The sequence below is a fragment of the Odontesthes bonariensis genome, chromosome 15, assembly GCF_027942865.1.
Source record: "Odontesthes bonariensis isolate fOdoBon6 chromosome 15, fOdoBon6.hap1, whole genome shotgun sequence".
In the NCBI taxonomy this organism is placed as follows: Eukaryota; Metazoa; Chordata; class Actinopteri; order Atheriniformes; family Atherinopsidae; genus Odontesthes; species Odontesthes bonariensis.
Window position 1 is genome coordinate 2998403 of NC_134520.1, and position 23739 is coordinate 3022141.

General features: G+C 45.3%; 1 protein-coding gene across 1 annotated transcript; it reads left to right on the top strand.

Moving 5' to 3' along the window:
• Positions 1-351: 351 nt before the first annotated feature.
• On the top strand, positions 352-8025 carry LOC142400064 (histamine H3 receptor). Its single transcript, XM_075484654.1, has 3 exons — positions 352-662; positions 2519-2685; positions 5209-8025. Exons 1-3 carry the CDS (start codon positions 425-427, stop codon positions 6064-6066), a joined length of 1263 nt encoding a protein of 420 aa, XP_075340769.1. The 5' UTR covers positions 352-424; the 3' UTR covers positions 6067-8025.
• Positions 8026-23739: the final 15714 nt, after the last annotated feature.

The following is a 23739-nucleotide window of genomic DNA, read 5'->3' on the forward strand; positions in this document are numbered from 1 at the left end:
TAAAACGTATTATCGAGAGCTTTATTGAGAAGATTTGACCGGATACGTTCCGTTCTATCAGATGTGACAGAGTTGAAGCTGGTGACAAAATCAACTGTGCGCTCTACTGTACGCGCACATCCAGCAGACGCGCTTTTAACTGAGAGTCCAGAGGGGAGAGAACACTCAGAGGATTGAGGCTTATTAAATATATTAAAATAGAAAACCACACACTAACACGAACTTTGAGTTCTTTTTGTGGGAGGAACACCGTGGCGGGGGTTAAAAATGGGACATTTGGGAAAAGTGGCTTCATTCAGCCACAGGTCTTCGCTCAGCTCCTCGCCGAAGTGGAGCGGACCGTTCGGACGCGTCGCTGGATTTGTCCGGTGTTTTAGTGCGTACTGCGAAAGAAGTCTACAATGATTTTGGCTCTGAATTAGCTATGGGTGCGCACATCCTGGAGTCCAACTCCAGCGGCAACTTGACGCCTGCGGTGTCTGAAGCTGGGACTGTCCTCCCGGGCTACCTGGTGGTGATCTTATCGGTCCTCATGGTGACTCTTGTCATTGTCGTGGTGGCTGGGAACGCACTCGTCATCATGGCTTTTATTGTGGATAAAACCCTAAGAAATCAAAGCAACTACTTCTTTCTGAACCTCGCCATATCTGATTTTCTCGTGGGTGAGTTGGTGGTCTCCTTTGTCTCTGAGTGTTACTTCGCACAAATTCGGCTCATTAGTTTCTCTCTTTAAAGGCTTATTGAATACGACCCCCTCCCCAAAAAGTCTAATTTATTACACTGTAACTAATGCACCTCTACTGATTTGTGAAGTTTGTGTATTTTTCATTATAATCATTTTATGTATGTGTGTATTTTTATTTAATTCATGTGCATTACTACACACTATTGTGTGTAATTGTGACATCCCTCTATTTCATATCAACTGGCCATTCACATCCCTTTTGTATGCTTCTGTTATCTGCAGCACACAGTAAATTACAGCCTTCTCTTTAGAAGCAACCATGTTTCTTGTACCTAAAGTGCATCTGACTTACTATCTGCAGGGTTTTTTTCAGGGCAACATGCAGCCTAATAGATCTCACATCCAGACTATGGGGAGGTGTGGAGGTTAAAGGGGAACTCCGGGGCATTTGAAGCGCAATCCCATTGCAAGAGGTTGTCAAATACTGATAGTAGGACACAGACAGGTGCAAATCGGCGCTCCCTGTGCGGAGATTGCGCTGTTTGCGCAGCCTGTCATGCGAGGCTAATACGTGGTGGCTAAGGGGCAAGTGCTAAAGCCTGGTTTATAGTCGGTAACGCAAGACGCAACGCAAGACGCAAGCCGCAACGCAAGCCCTTGCGCGGTTGCAAGCCCCCCCTTGCGTGCTTGCGTGTGTCACCTCAATTTTCTAAACTTCACGCAAGACGCAAGCGCAAGCCACTGGCTGTGGTCGAAACCGCCTACTACTTGATCAATCTGACAGTATGCAGAGCGTTTACACACAGTGCACTTCGCTCCTGCCCGAGCCCAAATCAGCCGGCCTGAAAAGCTGATTTCCCTTAAGCTATAAACTCTGTAAATATATAACTTTAGCAACATTTGAAACATTTTCATGCGAGAAAGTAGTCGTTTAGACCCCCAAGGTGTTGAAAATCTGACAAAATACCGGCTATTTACAACAAGAAGAAGAAGAAGCATGAATCTATGGAAGAGAGACTTGCTGAAGAGGTCCTGGCGGTGAATTTCCTTTTATCATAGTAGGCTTGTCATTGAAAAAAACCGCTGCTCCACCTACTGTCCTGGCGGTGAATCGCCACGCAGCACACGCAACCGCCGACAAAGCAAAATGAAGTATAAACGTCTCGAGCCATTAACATACGCGCAAGACGCAAGCGCAAGGGCAGTTAAAAGAAGTATAACTCAGCCTTAACCCTTCCACGTAAAACAACAACTTGCACACTGCAGAAACGTCACACCACTTTATAAACCATCCGACAATAAATAAAACATTACAACGATATTACTGGGCATGTATTGTTGTAATGTTTTAAATACTTGAACGCAGTTTTTCTAGAGAAAATAATTGCTTTGTATTTGGGATTATTGTCCATTGACTCTTTTGGACTTTCACATGCGCGAGCATACCAACAAGAGGTAAGTGACATGCTGTTTATAAAGTTGTTTTGTAACGTCCCCATGCCAGTAATGTGAGAACCATGCATATGGTTTTGATGGTAAGGCTTGTGACTTTATTGTCGGATGGTTTATAAAGTGGTGTGACGTTTCTGCAGTGTGCAAGTTGTTGTTTTACGTGGAAGGGTTAGCACTTGCCCCACCACGTATTAGCCTCGCATGACAGGCTGCGCAAACAGCGCAATCTCTGCACAGGGAGCGCCGATTTGCACCTCTCTGTGTCCAACTACCAGTATTTGACAACCTCTAGCAATGGGATTGCGCTTCAAATGCCCCGGAGTTCCCCTTTAATGGCTGGAGATGTTGATTCATCATGCAGTGTTTGGGTGTGTGTTCCAGGTGCCTTCTGCATCCCGGTGTACATCCCCTACAACCTGACTGGCAGGTGGATGCTGGGTAAGGGGCTCTGTAAAGTGTGGCTGGTCATGGACTACCTGCTCTGCACCGCGTCCGTCTTCAACATTGTCCTCATTAGTTATGACCGCTTCCTGTCAGTCACAAGGGCAGTAAGTACAGGCTGTGGAGGTGCTCATTACCACGCACACACACATTCGTGCACACACTTAGCAGCCTACCACTGGCAGCTGTAAAATGTGTCACTCCCTGGAGCTGCGCTGAAATGTGATTGACTTTTACAGTCTAATTCTTTCACCAGGGCGTGTGGTTTTATTTCACATTTTGATCCACTTGGTTTGATTTTTAACTGATGATTTTTCTTATCAGCGCAGCATTTAACAATGGAATTAAGAATCTAGTGATAGACTGATTAACTGGTCATCTCATTAATCAGCTGTCTGATTAATCAAGCCAACACTGCTGAGGATTTGCCACAAAAAAAAAAAAACGGCTGCAGAGACATCTTCAGTGCAGGTACCTTTAGTGCCGTGGAAGAACCAGGATCGTTACCTAGCTGATCAGTTCTAACTTCTAAAATAATCACTCGGCACAAAGAGTGTGGAAAGAGAGACAATAGGGATCAAAACATTGTTGCATTTTAGCTGCATTTCATTGCTGTCAGAATGCAATAGCCCTAATTTGTGAGAAACAACAGAAAACATCTAAATCAGAATGACAGAGAAACACTGAAACATAACAAAACGCCATAGACCATGACAACCAGCCAAAACACTACTCCAAAGATTATCCAGATGAAATTGTGTTTACTTATTATGGCACAGTTCTACTCAGTCTATGTAAACAGCTACATTTTTTTGTGTGTTTGGGTATTTGGATGTTATGCTGCATTTCTCTGCGAGTGTAAACTTGGAGGCTGTGGTATTTGACCAGGAAAAGCGAAAGAAGACATCGCCACAATTCAGATTCCCTACTCAGTAACTCAGTTAAGGCTTTGCCGCACTGTCTGAATTTGATGTTTTTACCCAGTATATATACACAGTTTTTTTTAAGTAAACCTCAGGTCTTTTTAGCATTTAGTAAAGTTTAAAAATGATTCTAATTCTAAATAAATTTTGTGGAGTAACCCTCACTCATATTGATAATAAAAATAGTCTTGAAATGTAATAAGATATGTTTCTCCTCTTCTTTTTTTTTTCTTTTAAAGCAGTGGACAGAAACGTTCAGCATTTGGTTATGAAGGATCGATTTGTATGGATTTACTATTTTAGAAGCTGACCTTACAGTTCTGTCCTAATGTTGGAAAATCCTGAAATCTCTGAAAAATAAAATCTAGCATCTAAACAAAAGGATGCTTCACACTTCTGTAACTCAAATGATGCCATAGTGATGTAACTGTGGTCATCCCAGCTGTCGGATACATTTTTCCTGTAAAATTTGGAAGATGAGGTCTTTGGGGAGGCAGAGTGGGTCAGTTGAGAGGAAACTAGGTCTACCTTAAGCTTCACGTCAACTAGAGGCTACATTCTAGAGGCTAAAAGGCTAAAAAAAAAACATGTTTCCTTCTCCCATTGTTTATTTTATCTTGATTATTCTTTTTAAAATCTGTCTCATGTGAGTCACTCAGTTTGATTTTTAAGTAGAATACCAAACATCTGTGAAGGAGTCCTTTAAAAATCATTCATAAATCATAAATCAATCTTTCATCCAGTCGAAATTGAAAGTCAATTCCTCCCATCTGGACAGAATTAATCAATTAAGTGAAAAGATCTGTCAGGCTGGTTTGTTACTTCCATGCAAGTATTTATAACAATCTCACAATCTGTGTTGTTTTTAAACGAACTAAATGCGTTAGATGCCATTTACAGATAAATCTTCTTTTTACAGGTGCCTACTATAGGGTTAGGCAACGACGTCTCTTCGACTTCTTTGATTTCATTTTGACTGAGGGTAGCTGCGGATGAAATGTTTTCTCTTTCTCTCTCTATTCTTTATTTCAAACCCACAGAGAGCAGGATCTCTTTCAATTCCAGTTGAAGCGTCTTTGTTTTTGTAGTGAACTCTCACAAGTAGGGCCAGAGTCAACTATGAACGATCCCGATGAGTCTCCCGTCTCATTATCAGTATTATTTAGTTCTTGTTTTTTAAAAGTTTGTCTTTAAGAGCCAGCGGGAATACCGTCTCATGGTGACATACTCAGCTGCTGCAACCATAGGGAGAGTTTGAGGCAAAGAACAGAGCAACTATATATAAAAAGGTAAATACAGGGGCCCTTCGAAATAGTAGTTTACACTGAGAGGAGGTGACATTGAAATGCGGCAAGCTTAGAGAGAATGAGTAATGGGAAACCAGATGTCTCTTTTATACCCATGTAGCATCAGTGAATGTGGCTCTCAGAGCAACACTCTCCTGCACTCTTTGGCTTCAGTGTCACACCGTGGAACGAGTGCGTTATGACCGGGTTTTATTTACAGCGTCTCTCTTCCGCTCTAGTACAATACAGTAAGACCTTGATTTGAAGAAGAGGCTCTGCCGAAGCCCAGAGTATTTGCCAGTCTGTTTGTGTGAGAGCAGCTGTGGCGCTTTGAAATGTCACAAACAGTGATGCGATGGAGCAGAGTTCATGTTCATGGAGCACCGCTGTGAGTCACACTTGTGCCTCTCTTTTCACACAGGTTAAATACAGAGCGCAGAGGAACATGACCCGCCAGGCAGTGTTGAAGATGGTGGCAGTGTGGGTGTTGGCCTTCCTCCTTTACGGTCCTGCCATTATTTTCTGGGAGACGATCGTGGGCCAGAGCATTGTACCGGCCCACGAGTGCTACGCAGAGTTTTATTTCACCTGGTACTTCCTGCTCAGCGCCTCCACTTTTGAGTTCTTCACCCCGTTTGTGTCAGTGGCCTTCTTTAACCTCAGCATCTACCTGAACATCCACAAGAGGAATAAGAACGGGAATGCCTGCGCGGACGATGATGTCAGGCCCAGGAGGAAAGTTAAGAGGCACAAAGAAGGAGGGGGCTGGTCTGTGTTTTTTGTCAAGACTCGGAAGGTGACATGCAGCGAGCCGGCTGCTGTGTCTGCGGTTATAGAAGACGATGACATTCTGTCTCCCTCTTCCAGTGGGTACCCTGACACCAGTCAGATCTTTGTGCAGAGGGAGAAATACTCTCCACAAAGAAAAAACTCGAGGCTGTTTCAGCACACAGCCTCCTGCATGGCACCTGGCCGAAGAACTCCGGGATCTCGTCTTTCCCGAGATAAAAAGATTGCCAAATCGTTGGCCATTATAGTCTGCATTTTTGGGATTTGCTGGGCTCCATACACTCTGTTAATGATTATCCGTGCCGCCTGTAGCGGTGAATGTGTGGCAAACTACTGGTATGATATCACATTCTGGCTTCTGTGGCTGAACTCAGCCATCAACCCGTTCTTGTACCCTCTGTGCCACAACAGTTTTCGAAGGGCTTTCGCAAAGATACTATGTCCTAAAAGACCGTCGGTGCAGCCTCAAATTGAGGCTCAGTCCTGTTAGATGAACTCAGTTGCCCCACCTGTAAATGTTGATGGTCACACACTGTAAAAATCCATGTCATGTTCTTCCATGAAAAAAAGATTTTTTTACAACTACAGAAGAAATGTTTCATGTGAGAATTGTCACAACACATTAGATGAGCAATACAACAATGCAGCCCAGTTTTGATGTTTTCAATGATAGAGTGTAGCAGTGGACCCCCTACATCAGTGTTGGTAGATATAATTGCCCTTGATTTAATGGCCCCCAAGAGTCAGTGTCAGATTTTTCAAATGGTGTAAGTGTTGATTAATGAATGTGTGTTCATGTTCCCTGTAAGTAGGACTGAAGGAGTAATGTGGTTCAGGCTTACTCAGCTTTGAGATCTTAACCTGCTGAAAATGCGAGGTGATGAATGAGGCTATGTAGCCAGATGTAGGATGATGATCATGATTTCTTCAAAGTTGTTGTATTAGGCCTTCTGTGCTGTACACAAAGTTGCTTAATTATCTCCTTTCTGAATGGAAGCACAGAGAAAGGGACAGAGAGGGCCGCTTCAAGATGCATCCAGTTTTGCAAATGCAGCCGTGACAAGAAAAACCTTTGAACTGACATGAAGTGGGGATTTGATGGCCTTGTAATATTTCTAAAATCTCCCTGTACACAAAACCATTTCGCTTTACCTTTTCAAATACAGAGCTCTGAATTTGAACAAGAAGACCTTTTTGCATACACCTTTAAATAAAAGCCCATTCAAGCTTTCCATCAGGCAGCAATAGAATTACGAATGTCAGGTGCTCAAATTTCAAAGCAAGAGAGAAGAACAAGAGAACAGGTCACTGGGTGTTGTTCATTTCTTTGACAGTGACATTTTATGTGGTTTTACATAGCCTACTCTAAATTTCTATTTTTAAGTATGCTTTTGTTAATGTTGGTAATGTCTATGAAAAACAAACAAACAAACAAAAAAAAACATTAAAACTTTTGTACAATAAGATCTATGCTAGGCTGGATGATTGTCCTAGAATTTTTTCTAGTATTCACTGTCTTCTTTATACGACATACATAGAAACCTAGATACCGCTTTTACTATGGAAACGTGTCTGCATGTCCTTCATAATGAGGACAAGATCAATACCAACAGAATGTGGCTTGAAAGGAGTGGGTTTCGGAACAAAATTGATTGCAACTCACTGAACTGAAAACCGATATTCATTAAATTCATTAAATCTTTTTATAAAGATAAGAAGTAAAATATTAAATGTTGGTATTAAATTCTTCTGACAAATTTAGTCAGCTTTCTGCCAAAAGATTTACCTGAAGCCACAGTTACTTCTGTGATACGGAGGTTCTGATCCAATCATCTGCCACAGAAACCCTAAATTATTTGGAAATTTGGGCTCTGTGAGTTTGCTCAATATAATACAGTGTCGTACACCTGGTTGTGCTTCATTGTTTTGGTAATCAAATCCATTTCAAATTATATTATTTGACATATTAAGTGTCTAAAATCAATAATGTAGATGAAAATAAAATACATGAGACAACCAATATATAACATCATATGGTGGCATCTGTCCAGCCCAAAAAACGTGGACTTAATTACTAATACTGTAGCAAACAAGGGGTACAGAATAGAAAACGTTTTGGGAAATGAACAGAAACTGATATTCAGCAGTTACTGAGTTTAATTCCAAAGACTAAACATCATGGTGTCTGATTTCCAGTGTTTAGAACAAACCATGTTTCAAGAAAATTACTTCAATGTCCTATTTGTAATGTCATTCAACTATTTTATTAGTTGACCTTGCCCTCTCTAAAATGGTGGGAGCAGAAAAAAGTGGAGCCACATGTAAATGGCTAATGGGTCTTAAATGTTTTCGATAATTATGGTTTATACCAACATAAAAATGCTGTTTAACTATTTTGTACAGGGTGATGATGTGTGTCTGTGTAAGTAAAAGAGGAGAGAATAAACTGCCTGCAAACTCTGTTACGGTATGTCGTTGATTAGGTTTGGAGCACAGAAGGTAAAGAAGGTTTATGTCAGATCGATTTGACTCGAGATAATGAGTATGATGAGGTGAAACATCATCAAGTGAAATAAGTTACATCATCGTTAGCATGCTATTAGCATGTTTGGGCTACCTTACCATCTAGAGAACATGTCATCAGAAACAAGTACACATCCAAATGAGCAAATCCTATGTGCTAATCATGTACACAAAATCATGCACAGACATAAAGAAAAGAGTTTTTGGTAATTTCTAAGTTTAGTTACATTTTAATACAGACATGGAAAATGTAAGCTGAAAAAAAATCTGAATCTGACCCGATTTTTGAGGTTGGTTGTTTTCCTGCTTCCATTATTTCAAAATATCAGCTGCCTGGTGTTGTAAGTAGTTTCACAACAGGTTATAATTGACAACCTGCCACATTGAAGAGAAACGAGTCCTACTGTACAGACACCTCAAACTATTTATTGTTAGGAATTGAGTTAGGATTTTAATTTCTCTGCATTTTGATTTGATTGTAAGATAGATAGATAGATAGATAGATAGATGGAAAGATATACTTAATTGATCCCAAGATGGGAAATAACAGTGCAGCAGCAGCATTAAATGAAATAAAAGAAGCCTAGACATATTAAAAATAGCAAGATAAAATGTATAAATAAGCAGTGTTCTTCAGTCTTAGCTGTTATTGTAGTGTGATGGCATAGGAAAGATTTCCTGTATCAGTCCCTTGGACAGCAGAGCTGCAGCAGCCTGTGACAGAAGGTACTCAGCTGTCTGTCTACTGTGTGATGGAGAGGGTGCTGGTCATTGTCCATGATGGATAACAGTTTATTCAGCATTCTCTTCTCCATCACGGTCTCAAAAGACTCCAGCCTGAGACCAAGTGCAGAGCCAGCCTTCTTGATGATATCATCAAGTCTGTTAATGTCGCTGGTTCTTAATGCTGCTGCCCCAACACACAGCAGCAAAAAAAATGGCGCTGGCAACGACAAACTGGTAAAAGATCTCCAACATCTTGATCTTGCTGCACATGTTGAACGATCTCAGCTTCCTCAGGAAATAGAGTATGCTCATCCCCTTCTTGTACGCAGCCTCAGTATTAGATTTCCAGTCCAGTCTGGTGTCGATCACCAGTGGGGGAGTGGTGTTAGGAGAGAACCCGGGGTCAACTTGAGGTCACCTGTCAAGTCCAATTAAGCTGAATCAAAGGGGTCCCATATTGTGTGTGTCAGGGGCATATGGGCTTGTTGCAGCAGGTGGATGACAGCATCAGCGACTCCTAAATGGGGCTGATTGGGTGGGGGGTTGATGCAGATGTCTTCAGATGCAGATGTGTTTAGGTGAGAAGGAGGAGGAGGTGGGGCAGATGTAGAGGTGCTGTACAGGAGAATGCTGAGGGGTGGGTCGAGCCATGGACAGAATGGGTGTGTGAGGGGTTGGGGGTGTCGGTGGAGTAGCAGGAGGTGAGCTAAACCTGTTAAAAAACTTTTTAAACTGGTTTGCTCTATCCAGGCTCCCTGATGTCTCCCTGTCTATCCTCTTCATCCCATCATCACCATCCCTGTGATGTTCTCCGGGCGCTTTCATGGCTGCCCACCGCTCCCGGCTGGCATCTGTCTCTGAGTGTGTGACCCTGTGCGTGTGTGTCAACAGGTGCCAACCTGGATGGGTTAAAAGCGGAGGACCAATCTACCTTCGGGTATCAATAAAGTTAACTTAACTTAAACTTAAACTTAACTTTTTCTTCATTCCTGTCCACACGTTCCTCACAGTTCTGTTGTAGTTTGGCCTCCAGCTTCCTCCCGTAGTTGTCACTGCAAGTCCAGTGAGGTATGATTAAAATCACATGTAATGACCATAAATGCATCTGGGTGTTCAGTCTGTAGTTTAGAACTCACTGTAGATGACCTCACAGGCCACCGCTGCATCAGCTGATGGGGGATGTAAACGGCGACAACAATGGTAGACGGGAACTCCCTCTGTAAATAATTCAGGCGCATGCCCGCAGCAAGCAGTTCAATGACACAAACGTGTCCGGGATGTGCGAGTGCAGCCAAGTTTCACTGAAGCAATGCCACACTCACGGAAGCCTATTCACTCTGGGTCTTCCGTCCGTCTATTCCCCAAAGACCTCACGTTTCCCATTCCAATCACCGGGACCGCAGGTCTGTGTCCGGGCTGCAGCTCAGGCTCACACAGCACGATCAGCTGTTCACGCATGTAAACAAAGCCCCCCCCCCCCCCCCCCCCACACACACACACACTACTACTACAAGTTCTCCGTTACAAAGAGTAGAAAAAGTAACAGAAGAACGCAGAGAACAGTAACAAAACTTAGTCTAGGCCATTGTCACAACTTGTACGAACAGGTTACAGATCCAAAAAACGAACAGGAATAAATAACAAATATACAAAGTAAAAAAAAACACAACGGGAGCTGCAGCTGCAGGGGCGCCATCCAGATTCCTTCATTGTCCCTATATGTACCGTATGAAACCCACAACGCTTACTAGGACTCAAGTACGTTACAGTAAATTTATTACATCAAACATAGAACATTTATTCCAGTGTTAAACCCGTTTTAACAACATGAATCTCTCTTAAGCACAACAAATAAAATACCTTCCTGCTCACCGGTGAGTCGCTGTGGGTTAGTAACAAAAATCTCCAATAAAACAATATTTTTTTATATACCACATGACACTGGATCTCAAACTTCAGGATGGAATTGGTTCAGTCTTAGACTCACAACCTTATGAATTTGCATAAATACAACCACATAACATGCTTTTCAGTCCTTCAGTTTTGTGTTTAAACTCTGCAGTCTTCTCACTCGTCCGAGGAGTTGTAATTATCCCATGGAGTCTTTAGTTGGCTAACGTATTGGCTAACTACTTTGTGCCGACTGTGGAGAATCTCATGTGGCAGGGAAATACTCACGGCCCACCGTCAGTCTCACTGGCCGGGCAATACTCACCGACCACCGTCGGTTCCCTTGATGAAACGAGCGATGAGGGGAGAGAGAGGGAGCATGAGCAGCCTGGACATCCGTGGGACCTTACACCGTAGCGCAGCCTTGGGTATGGCCGGGGGCCTCAATTCTGGTTCTGGGTGCAGCCGCTCAGACCACTCGTCCTCGTGACGTCCCGGCCGCACTTCTTTCATAAGCTCTGACTGTCTTTCTTTCATGAGTGGCGCACCCACTCCGAGCTGGCATGAACTCCCACGTTAACTTGAAGTGAACTGAAGTTATTAAACCGTCCTCTGGACAACTGTAAGCCAGCTACGTCTGTACACCTGTGCTCCTCCCGTCGCCGCCATCTTCTCACCCTCTCGTTCTACTCCGCCCCTCCTCTTGCCCCCCCGCCAATTGGCTCATGGTTACTTTCAACAGCCATACATTGGTTGGCTGAGCCGCCTCTGCTGCCACCTGCAGTCTTTTGTGGTGACTATATACCCAGTCATCTAGATTGTCTACACTACTGTCCTCACAATCCACTCCCCCACGAAGATCCAGAGGCAAACGAGCATCTCTTCCAAAGAGTAAATAGAACGGGGAGTACTCCGTAGATGAATGAATATGGCTATTGTACGCCATCACCAACTCAGGCAAGTACTCCTTCCAGTTTTTCTTTTTATTAGCCGGGAGGGACCGCAGCATCTCGTGCATCGTACGATTAAATCATTCACATTGAGAATTTCCCTGTGGGTGATAAGGCGTTGTTCTGCTTTTAGCAATGCCATATATACAACACAACGTTCTCGTATCCCCCTGGTGACGGCTCCAATAAGGTAAAGTCCATGGCTAAAACCTCTAAGGGTTACAGTAACGTTGCTACAAACCATCGGGGCTCATGTCTTTGGAAACACATCTTTAGCCAAAATACACCTCTTGCACTGTTGCACCCACAACTGAACGTCTTTAGACATGGAGGGCCAATAATAGCCCGACTCATCTTAGCCGATGTTCCCTTTACACGAAAATGCCCGCTGTGATCATGTTGGGTCTCATACACAGTATGCTGTAGAGAGCTCGGCAACACCAATTGGCGAACATTCTCTGCATCATGTGGATCTCACATCAATCGAACTAATACCCCGCGATGGAGCCCCAACCGGTCCCATTGCTGACACAGCTTCCGCTGGGGCTGACTCATGTCCTGCAGCTGGGATTTGGTAGGTTTCCTGCCCATCTTCACAGCCTCCACCACAGGACCAAGGTCCTGGTCCTGCCCTTGGAGTTGCTGAAATTCTTCCCAGCTGTGACCACAGATCCTCATTTTCACAACAGCTATAGAAGCCTGAGGCTTCTTTTGTTTTTTGGGCTGGCCACAGACTAGCCTCACTTCGTCCTCTTGGATAACTAAGAAGTCTTTACCAGTATCCTCTGCCTCCAGTTCTGTAGTTATAGGAAGGCGGGATAGCACAATTGCATTCTGGTTATACTTCCCTGGCTTATAATGAACCTCGAAGTTGAATTCTGCCAATTGAGCCACCCACCTCTGCTCAACAGCCCCAAGATTGGCTGTTTCCAAATGCCTAAGAGGATTGTGGTCCGTCATGACCGTGAATTTGGAATACATCAACAAATCACGGAACTTCTCTGTGACCTCCCATTTTAGGGCAAGGAGCTCCAGTTTGAATGCACTATAGTTTTTATCGTTCCTCTCAGAACCCCGGAGACCACAGGTTGCGTAAGCTATAACTCGCTCAATACCAGTGGCTCAGTACAGCTCCAAGTCCCTGGCGGCTTCCATCAGTGGTGACAATGAAAGGAAGTTGATAGTTAGGGTAGGCAAGTACCGGAGGGGCCATGAAGCATGCCCTCAACTTGTCAAAAGCCATTTGGCACTCTTTACTCCAAGCAAAAGATGGACATGGTGATGTCCTGCCCCCTTTTTTGGCTTTACTCATTAGGGCATGTAGAGGCTTAGCCACTTGGGCGAAGTGAGGGACAAAACGTCTGTAATAAGACATGAACCCTACCACTTGCCGCACTTCCCTGATAGAACTGGGAGTAGGCCAGACCTTGAAGATACGAACTTTCTCCTCATCAACTTGGACCCCTGCCGCAGACACCACATGTCCAAGGAACTTAACTTCTGGCCTCAGGAGAAAATTTTTTTTTGGATTCAGCTTAAGGCCATGGTCGCGAAGGCGCCTAAACACCAGGTCTAGCTTTTCCAGATGGCTGCTGAAATCTCTGGAGAATATCAGAACATCAACCAGATAAACAAGCAGCACGTCAAAACGCCAGATCACCTAAGTCTAGCCCCTTTCACACTGCGACCCGCTATCTTAGCGGGTTCAAATTGCACCTTCGACCCGCGTCGAGCAATGTGAACGCTTGGCGTGTCAGGGTGACCCGTGTCGCCTGAAGCCGAGTTCAGGGGGAGTTGCCTGGTGGCAGAGCGTTACACGAAACACATAAAATGCTGGGCGTGTACAATGACGTAGGCACAAGCCATGCGTCGGAGGTAGGGTTAAATACACCTGTCTGCATCAAATTTTTCAAACAAACGATGGCGGGACACCTTGAGAACTCATTTTTGCAATGCAGTTCATGGAGATGTTACTTTACGGTGCGTCTTGCTGCGTGGGAACCCGCGCTCTGCCATCTTTCTCGCCAGCCCTTCCAGCAGAGGTCCATCTTTCACCGTCCCCGAAATGTGGCGGACAATAACGTCCTCTGTTCGGGGGCTGAGGAGCTCGCGGACCTCCTTGTCTCCCCAGTTGGCCATATTAAAAAATGTCTCCAACTTGATGTAGGCTAAAACAGAGTAAAACTTGTCCTCACCTGTCGCTGTTGTTCTGAATCAGCTGTACATTCTGTCTTTTAAACTCCTCACGTCACGCCCACGTCCGACCCGCGTCGATTGTGTTCACATCAAACTCGGCTCGGCAAAAAGACTAGGGTCCGACGCGGGTCGAAAGGCGAGTCGAGTTGACGCGGCAGCCCGGGTCGGCAGTGTGAACACAACAGCGGACACGCTAAATTCGCGAATTAAACGCGGGTTATTCGGCAGTGTGAAAGGGGCTACTGACTCCATCAGTCGTTGAAACATTGCTGGAGCATTACATAGCCCAAACGGCATGCGTGTCCACTGAAACAGACCAAAAGGCGTGGTCACAGCTGTCTTTTCCTGATCTTGCTCTTGAACCGCCACCTGAAAATAACCTGAAGTAAGGTCAAGAGATGAAAAGAGGCGTGCCTGTCCCAGAGCATCCAGTGACTCTTCCACCCTGGGAAGGGGGTAAGAGTCCTTATGCGCGAGACCATTTAACTTTCTATAGTCACAGCAGAATCGCACCGACCCATCTATTTTCATCACAATAACTGCTGGTGAGGCCCATGGACTGAAACTCTCTTTGAGAACTCCTTGAGCCACGAGGTTCTGCACATGACGCTTCATCTCCTGAAACACGTGAGGTGGGATCCTCCGATGTCGCTGTTTAATAGGTTGAGCGTCACCTGTTGGGACACTATGCTTTACTGTGGTGGTATAGCCATAATCCCCATCACCTTGAGAGAACACATCGTGATGTTTCTGCAACAGCTGATTCAGCTCACAAACTTCAGTGGATGTTAACCCCTCTAAGTTAGCCTGGACTGGCAGAGCAAGGGGTTTAGCATCAACCGGTCCACAGGGAACCTCAGCCTCCAAGGCCCAAACATAAACCTCTCCGTCCGCCTCCTCGAATGCCAACATGTCCTTGTGAAGCACCCTCTGTGGTTTGCTAAGCTCTGCAACTAACAGACCAGGTGGCATGCTGATGGTTGGTGAAGCTTCGACCAATACCTGGCACTGCCTCTTTGGTGGGACCCGACAACAACCCTCAATGACCATCTCACTGAGCGGGGGCACCACAACGGCTTGGCGACCTGCCACTCTAACATAACCTATCTCACCCTTAGGGCCCTCATACTGTTCTTCCTTTGACATCTCTGCAGAGATGCGTTGCAAGTGTGGCATACAGAGCCATAGTTAATTTGATTTCCCATTTTGGACAGCTCATGTTCAGGGTGGTGAAAATAGTCTGGGTGTTTTGTGATAAGATAGGAGATTAGTTTATTGTTGTTATTATTTAGTGTAAAATATGGTCATCAAGCAATCGGGATGCAGTGTCTAACCCTTACCAGCAGAGGGCTCGTTCGCTACACTGTGTGTTCAGGGACAAAGGGAAGTCTCGCGGGAATACGTTCCGCGAACGAGAACACACCTGTGAATGCGAAAGAAGCTGTGTGTGGCGAACGGGAATAAATAAGTTTACCTACTTTTGCTCTTTGCAGGTAAGAAGGGAGGGTTAGAAGGGTGTAATTGATGTGTGAATATGTTATGTGGTATTTTATAATCCCGGTTGGACTTAATGTGATTTTGGTTATAAACGTTACTTGTTCAGCGAACGTAATGTACTGAGGAAGGCTGGCCAGTGGTTAGTGTTGGTTGCCTAGCAACCTCGAGCGCCCGTTAAGCTGGAGAATAGCAGTCGATCTGCGCTGCTCATGTGTAGTTTATGATTTTAGAAATAAATAACTTAAAATAGATATACAATTAATTTGGTTAATATGACAATGTTATGTGGTACTTTATAATCCCAGTTGGACTTTGTGATTTTGGTTATGAACGTTACTTGTTCAGCGAACGTAACGTATTGAGAATGGCTAGCCAGTGGTTAGTGTTGGTTGCCTAGCAACCTCGAGCGCCTGTTAAGCTGGAGAGGAATAGAAGTTGATCTTAAAAGCTCGCGCTGCTCATGTTTAGTTCATGGTTTAAGAAATAGATACATGATTAATTTGGTTAATATGACAATGTTTGGGAGACGTGATTGACTGACTGTGTATTTCAGAAATAAGTTGATATTGAATGTACTTGATGAAACTGGTTTTTGAATAGTGATGTAAAATACATAATTATTTGTTTTGATGTTGGTGCTGATGTTATTAGAGAACGAGAACACACCTGTGAATGCGAAAGAAGCTGTGTGAGGCGAACGGGAATAAATAAGTTTACCTACTTTTGCTCTTTGCAGAACAAAAATCATTACAACAAATTAAATGTGTAGTGGAGGCAGTCTTCACTCTGCACCACGCTACACAAGCTCCCTCCTCCTTCTGAATGCTTATGGCTATGCATCATCTGAACTCCCTGGGTGTCATTGAAAAGGTCACGCAGGTCGCCTAAAACATTCATCTCCAGTATGCCAGGGACTTCACTGAGCTCTTTCTCACCCTTTTCACCATCACGTAACACAAACACACACTTCCCAGTCAATCTCTTCCCAAAACACTCAATATCAGCATACAAGCACCCCACGACAGGAATGTCCAGTCCATTTGCTGCGGTAAGTTTTATCCATTTGGCTGGGGATAACTTCTTCCCCACAAAGTGTTCTTTGAAGTGAGCCTCGGACATGGTTGTAACTTCAGAACCAGTGTCAACTAAACAGCGTGTCTTCACACCATCTATACCTATGACCACTGTGAAGCAGTTGCCAAAAGCTCCTACATGTGGAGACCTGCTGTCAGCCACAAGTGTTGGGGCCTGTGTTATGGGACCTAATGTAGCTGTACTGATGGACCCCTCAGCCCAATCATCGTGATCTTCAGTGGGCCCCTCTGATGTAATAGCATTAGACTTTCGTCGCTTTCCCTGGTCTGCCTGACATTCTCGACTTATATGTCCCGGCCTACCACAGCTGTAGCAAATCAGTTGTCCCGTCTCATCCCACTGTGGAGAATTTTGTTGTCTAACCTTTGAGGCATTTCGCTTTCCCATCTCTTTAACAGCTCGGTAAAGTTCTTCTTGTTGTGCAGCTAACTTCTGAACTGACTTGTGTAGCGCTTGTAGCGACAAGGCAGAAGTTGGATTGTCTGTGGCTGCACTGTTAATCAAGCCCCGATCGTGGCTCTTGACCTGGGTAGTCTGAGAGGACTCTTCCTCCTCTGACCAATCAATCGCTGACTGCATCAACAAGTTAAATGTTAGTCCCGACTGCTCTTTTGCTTGCTTCCTTATTTCTCTCCTTAAGTTATCATCCCTAAGACCTAGCACAAACTGCTGTTTAAGCATGGTGTCGGGGTCCGCAATGCACTTTGGATCACGACGCTTTAAACAGCGAAGTTTCTCTTGGAGGTCATACCCATACGACCGTATCCTCTCACCAGCTGCTTGCTTTCTATCATAAAAGTCTCGCAATCGGACGCCCACTGGGACCTTGTCCCCATAGACCTCTTCCAGGATCTTGAAAACAACATCAACGTTGGTTGTGTCCTCAACCATCAGTTTCAATGTTGCTTTAGCTTCTCCTGTCACATGCTGCTTGACCACTTCAACTCTATCTTCATCAGGGATTTTACATACAGAAAAATAGGATTTAACTGCAGCAATCCAATCTTCAACACACATCTCTCCCTGATTCCGAATGCCACTGAAATCTGGACATTTTCTGTCCCTTTGTACATATACTGCTGTTGAGTTTCTCTGGTCTATGACCAGCTTTGCCAGTGTGAGTGTGCTTGACCTTCTGGAGGAGCTGTGGACTTCTTGATTCATCCAGAATTCGTGAGCTACATTTATCTTGTGTACCATTTTGCTTTTTGCTAGATTTTTGCTAGATCTTTGCCTGATTTTTTGCTAGATTTTTGACTGCTAAAAGTAAATTTGCCGGAGGCTTGTTTTCACTGTGTGATAACAGCCCCATTGAAACTAGCTTCAGCCCTGAGTGGCCACTTGTCTTTTAATCTGTGGGAGGGGTTTGCACTCCTGCAGACAATCAGCAATTAGTGAATCAGTACAAAGCAACTCCTGTTGTTGGAAGCGTCAGTCTCCAAACGAAGGCTGTTCTACAAAGGCACTTGACTTTTTCAAGTCCGACTTCCTCAAGGACGATCTTCGTCTGGACGGTCCCTGTAAGTGTAAAGTACCATTTTTCAAGAAACCATGTGCTTCATCCCCGTTCTTTCCTCTCGGTCCTGGCGACCACGCAGATACAGGGTCAGACCCAGAGGCCAGGACCCCACTAACCTCATTCACCCTTCTCTCACTACTCATGTTGAGCAAGTGGTGGCAGGGGGGCTGTGGAACTGCCAGTCTGCTGTGCAGAAGGCTGAGTTTATCTCAGGTTATGCATCCATGCTCTAACCTTAACTTTCTTGCTCTTACAGAGACCTGGATCACCCCAGAAAACACTGCCACGCCCGCAGCTCTGTCTGATGTGTACTCTTTCTCTCACACTCCCAGAGCTGCGAGGCGGGGCGGTGGTACTGGCCTGCTGATTTCCAAGGACTGGAAATACTCTCTTTGTTCCCTCTTGCAATTCTCTCCCTCCTTTGAATTTCATGCTGTCACTGTCTCTCACCCAGTCAAGCTCACCATCGCTGTAGTTTATCGCCCACCAGGCCCTATTGGGGACTTCCTGGAGGAGCTGGACACTCTTGTCTCTCACTTCCCTGATGATGGCTCCGGCCTCATCCTTCTCGGTGATTTCAACATCCAGACAGAGAAGCTTCACCCTCTTGTTTCTTTTCTCTCCTCCTTCGACCTAGCTCTCTCCCCATCTCCTCCTACCCACAAGGCTGGCAACATACTGGACCTTATCTTCACCAGGCACTGTTCTAGCGCCAACCTCTCTGTCACTCCCCTTCATCTCTCTGACCACTACTTCATGTCCTACACCCTCTCCCTCTCCTCTCCTCTCTCCCGACCTCCCCCCACCCACTTGGTATCTTCTCGTCCCAATCTCCGCTCTCTCTCCCCCATTGACTTCTCCTCTTCTGTTCTCTCTGCTCTGCCTGCCCCTGAATCTTTTTCTCTTCTTTCCCCTGACACTTCTACTGATCTTCTTCTCTCCACCCTGTCCTCCTCTCTGGACAAACTCTGTCCCCTCACCTCCAGGCCTGCACGCTCAGCTCCACCTGCCCCTTGGCTGTCGAACTCAGTGCGTACTGAGAGGCGGAGTGTGAGGGCGGCTGAGCGCAAATGGAGGAAAAGTAAACTTCCTGAAGACCTTCTTGCCTTCCAGTCCTTGCTTTCCACGTTTTCCTCCTCTCTCTGCTGCAAAAGCTGCCTTCTTCAGTAACAAAATTCAAACTTCTGCTTTCAACCCCAAAAAACTCTTCCAAACTTTCTCATCCCTCCTCCAACCCCCACCCCCTCTCCCCTCCTCCTCCCTCCTCCCTGACGATTTCGCCGACTTCTTTGACAAGAAGGTTAACGATATCCGATCTTCCTTCCCTCACCTCCCAGCTGTCCACACCACCCACACCTGTCACTCTCCCACTCCTCCCTCTCTACCACCTTCTCCCTCTCCACCTCCCTCTCTGTCCCACTTCTCTCCCCTCTCTGCAAATGAGGTCCTTCACCTTGTAACATCCAGCCACCCCACCACATGTTCCCTTGACCCAGTCCCTTCCCCTCTCCTTCATTCTGCTGCACCTGATCTTCTTCCTTACCTGACCCACCTCATTAACACATCTTTGACATCAGGCTCTTTTCCTTTTGCTTTCAGGACTGCCAGAGTCACTCCTCTTCTAAAGAAACCAGCTCTTGACCCTTCAGAGATCAAGAATTACAGACCGGTATCCCTTCTACCCTTTCTGTCCAAAACTCTTGAACGTGCTGTCTTTAAACAACTGTCCTCTTACCTCCACCAGAACAACCTCTTGGATCCCTACCAGTCCGGGTTCAAGGTGGGCCACTCAACTGAGACGGCCCTCCTAGCAGTAACTGAGTCACTCCAAACTGCTCGAGCTAACTCTCTCTCCTCTGTCCTGATTCTCCTGGACCTTTCTGCAGCATTTGACACAGTGAACCACGACATCCTTCTCTCTACCCTGGAGGGAATGGGGGTTTCGGGCTCTGCACTCTCCATGTTCTCATCCTACCTGACAGATCGCTCCTACCAGGTCACACTGAGAGGGTCTGTGTCGAAGCCACGTAGGCTCACCACTGGGGTTCCCCAAGGTTCGGTCTTGGGTCCTCTTCTTTTCTCCCTCTACACATCGTCTCTTGGTTCTGTCATCCACTCCCATAACTTTTCCTACCACTGCTATGCAGACGACACCCAGCTGATTCTGTCTTTTCCCCCTTCTGACACCCAAGTGGAAGCACGCATTGCTGCGTGCCTGGCAGACATCTCGGGGTGGATGTCAATGCAGCACCTTAAGCTCAACCTGGACAAGACTGAGCTGGTGTTTCTCCCGGGGAAGGGCTGCCCATTCAGAGACCTGGCCATCACCATGGATGACTCTGTGGTGACATCAACCCGGACCGCGAGGAATCTGGGTGTGACCCTGGACGACCAACTGTCGTTCTCGCCAAACATCGCATCAGTGACCCGTTCCTGCCGATTCCTCCTCTACAACATCCGGAGGATTCGCCCCTTCCTCACCGACAAGGCAGCACAGGTGCTCATCCAGGCTCTTGTCATCTCCCGCCTGGACTACTGCAACTCCCTCCTTGCTGGCGCCCCGGCTTCTGCCATCAGACCTCTGGAGCTGGTTCAGAAAGCTGCTGCTCGTCTGGTGTTCAACCTCCCCAAGTTCTCCCACACCACTCCCCTTCTCCGCTCTCTACACTGGCTCCCTGTAGCTGCTCGCATCCAGTTTAAGACTCTGGTGCTGGCCTACAGGGCAGTGGAAGGAACAGCTCCTTCATACCTCCAGGCTATGGTCAAGCCCTACACCCCCGCCCGACCACTTCGCTCTGCGGCCACCAGGCGCCTGGCTTCCCCGTCACTCAGGGGTCCCTGCGCACGATCGACACGGTCACGGCTTTTCTCTGTTCTGGCACCCCGATGGTGGAACGATCTCCCGACTGATATCAGGACAGCTGAGTCGCTGCCCATCTTTGGCCGCAGGCTAAAAACCCACCTCTTCAGGAAAAACTACCCAGATCCCCCCTCTTAGGACATCACCTGCTCCGTCCTAGTTCCTTACGCACTTATAGTTTCCTCCACCACTGGCACCCTCTATATTTTCATTACCCCCTACCCGAACCAGGGTTTGAATCCCATTCCTGCTTTTCTTACCTCTTTTATTTCTTCCCCTACCCGAACCAGGGTTTGCATCCCCACCCCGCTGTGACTGGTGTGCAGTTGGTGAGAGGCTGAGGTAGATTATGGTGGTTGTGGTGTGAGGGGCAGTGTTGGCTGGCATTAGGGGGGTGACTCTGGGACGCCAGTGGTCATTGTCTAGCCTCCTGGAGGTGTCGTGGGCCCAACTAGACGAAACACTGATGGAAGGAGGTTCCCACCTGATGACCCCAATGATATGTTGGTCAGCACTGCTCACTGATCTATATAATAGGGAGTGTAGGGAATTATTCACTGAGTCTGGTCCTTTATTTTATTTTAATTCTTTATTTTCTTTAGCACAAGTTTCTTGTGTTTATATTGAATCCTAAATTGTCTTTGTTTTCTAAATTGTCTTCCCATCTGTCTAGGTACCTGACTTATCGCACTTACTCTAGCACTAGTTTTGCTCTTAGCTGTTTGGTTTTGGAAGGAAATGCACTTATGATTTCTTGTGACCTGAAGTTCTTTTGCCTACCGATGTTGAACGCACTTATTGTAAGTCGCTTTGGTTAAAAGTGTCTGCAAAATGACCGTAATGTAATGTAATGTAATGATAGTGCCTCCCTCTGGTCACTTCTAGTCTGTTCAAGCAAAATCAGCTGTTCTCTCATATGTTCGAAAAAGAAATTGGAACGAATTGGATTATTTTATGAATAATTATGATTACAATTAATTGAATTCCAATTGGCTTGAATTGGACGTTATTATCTAAGTGCCTTGAGATAACATTTGTTGTATTTGGCGCTATATAAATAAAAATGAATTGAATTGAATATGTGTGGATTGCTCTGCAAACCTTGTTTGCAGTTCTTCAAATTGCTTTCTCAATTCTTCCATGACTGTATGAGGGCAAGGACCCCGCTTCCCACCAGTGCTAACAAATTAAAAGCTAGAACAACAACAAAAGGGAATTGGACTAGGTATCGATCCTGTTCGTGACGCCAAAATGTAATGTATGAAACCCACAACGCTTACTAGGACTCAAGTACGTTACAGTAAATTTATTACATCAAACATAGAACATTTATTCCAGTGTTAAACCCGTTTTAACAACATGAATCTCTCTTAAGCACAACAAATAAAACACCTTCCTGCTCACCGGTGAGTCGCTGTGGGTTAGTAACAAAAATCTCCAATAAAACAATATTTTTTTATATACCACATGACACTGGATCTCAAACTTCAGGATGGAATTGGTTCAGTCTTAGACTCACAACCTTATGAATTTGCATAAATACAACCACATAACATGCTTTTCAGTCCTTCAGTTTTGTGTTTAAACTCTGCAGTCTTCTCACTCGTCCGAGGAGTTGTAATTATCCCATGGAGTCTTTAGTTGGCTAACGTATTGGCTAACTACTTTGTGCCGACTGTGGAGAATCTCATGTGGCAGGGAAATACTCACGGCCCACCGTCAGTCTCGCTGGCCGGGCAATACTCACCGACCACCGTCGGTTCCCTTGATGAAACGAGCGATGAGGGGAGAGAGAGGGAGCATGAGCAGCCTGGACATCCGCGGGACCTTAGGGCAGCCTTGGGTATGGCCAGGGGCCTCAATTCTGGTTCTGGGTGCAGCCGCTCAGACCACTCGTCCTCGTGACGTCCCGGCCGCACTTCTTTCGTAAGCTCTGACTGTCTTTCTTTCATGAGTGGCGCACCCACTCCGAGCTGGCATGAACTCCCACGTTAACTTGAAGTGAACTAAAGTTATTAAACCGTCCTCTGGACAACTGTAAGCCGGCTATGTCTGTACACCTGTGCTCCTCTCTGGTTACTTTCAACAGCCATTGGTTGGCTCGAAGCCAGGGTTTTGTGTCACGCTGGACATAGTTCTTACAAAAAGGCTTCACCATAAAAGAAAACAGTACAAGATAAATATGTCCATACCCTGTGTGTACCCTTTACATATACAAAGTCTAGCGAGATTTCGAGCAGTCCAAGATGACAAATGAACTGTTTTGAATAGTGCAGTCCAAGTTAATTATGTAATCAGTTCCAGCAACTCAGACTGAACTCGCTGTCATATTGCTTGTGAGTTCGTATGGCCTGATGATACATGCAATTGAGTGTTTTTACAATAAATATGCGTGCAGTTAAATTCTTATCCTTATATTTATGTTCTCCAGGTAGTTTTAAGAGATTAGTCTAATGACACAGTTTTGCATTTTTAGACGTATGTGAGCCCTGCAGAGCCTTTGCTGCCAATGGGAAATACAGCTTCAGCCCGTTCTATTACTGGCAAGCACTAACAATCTGTGATCCCCTTGGAATTTTTAACAGTTTCAATTGATTTGAATGAAATAATTTTTTATCATTCATTGTACATCCTCTGCCTGTGTGTAGATGAAGTTGTCCTCAATAATGAAATTGAATTGGAAATATTACCTTTTTAACACTTTCAGAAAAAAAATAAGGGTAGAAACTCAAATGTGTGAGATTTCATTTTGAAATAGCTTCTGAATATTAGTATGTCCAAGACTGAAAACTTTGAAGTCAATATAAAAAATATATAGAAACCAACTGCATGAAATTATTTTGCAGAATGTAGCCTTACAGGCACTGAACATTACACTGAAGTACGTAATGAGTGAATGTGAAGTGT

Coding starts and splice junctions, on each gene's coding strand:
- LOC142400064 (XM_075484654.1), top strand. CDS start 425: ATGGGTGCGCACATCCTGGAGTCCAACTCCAGCGGCAACTTGACGCCT. Junction 663..2,518: donor CATATCTGATTTTCTCGTGG/GTGAGTTGGTGG, acceptor TGTGTGTTCCAG/GTGCCTTCTGCATCCCGGTG. Junction 2,686..5,208: donor TCCTGTCAGTCACAAGGGCA/GTAAGTACAGGC, acceptor CTTTTCACACAG/GTTAAATACAGAGCGCAGAG.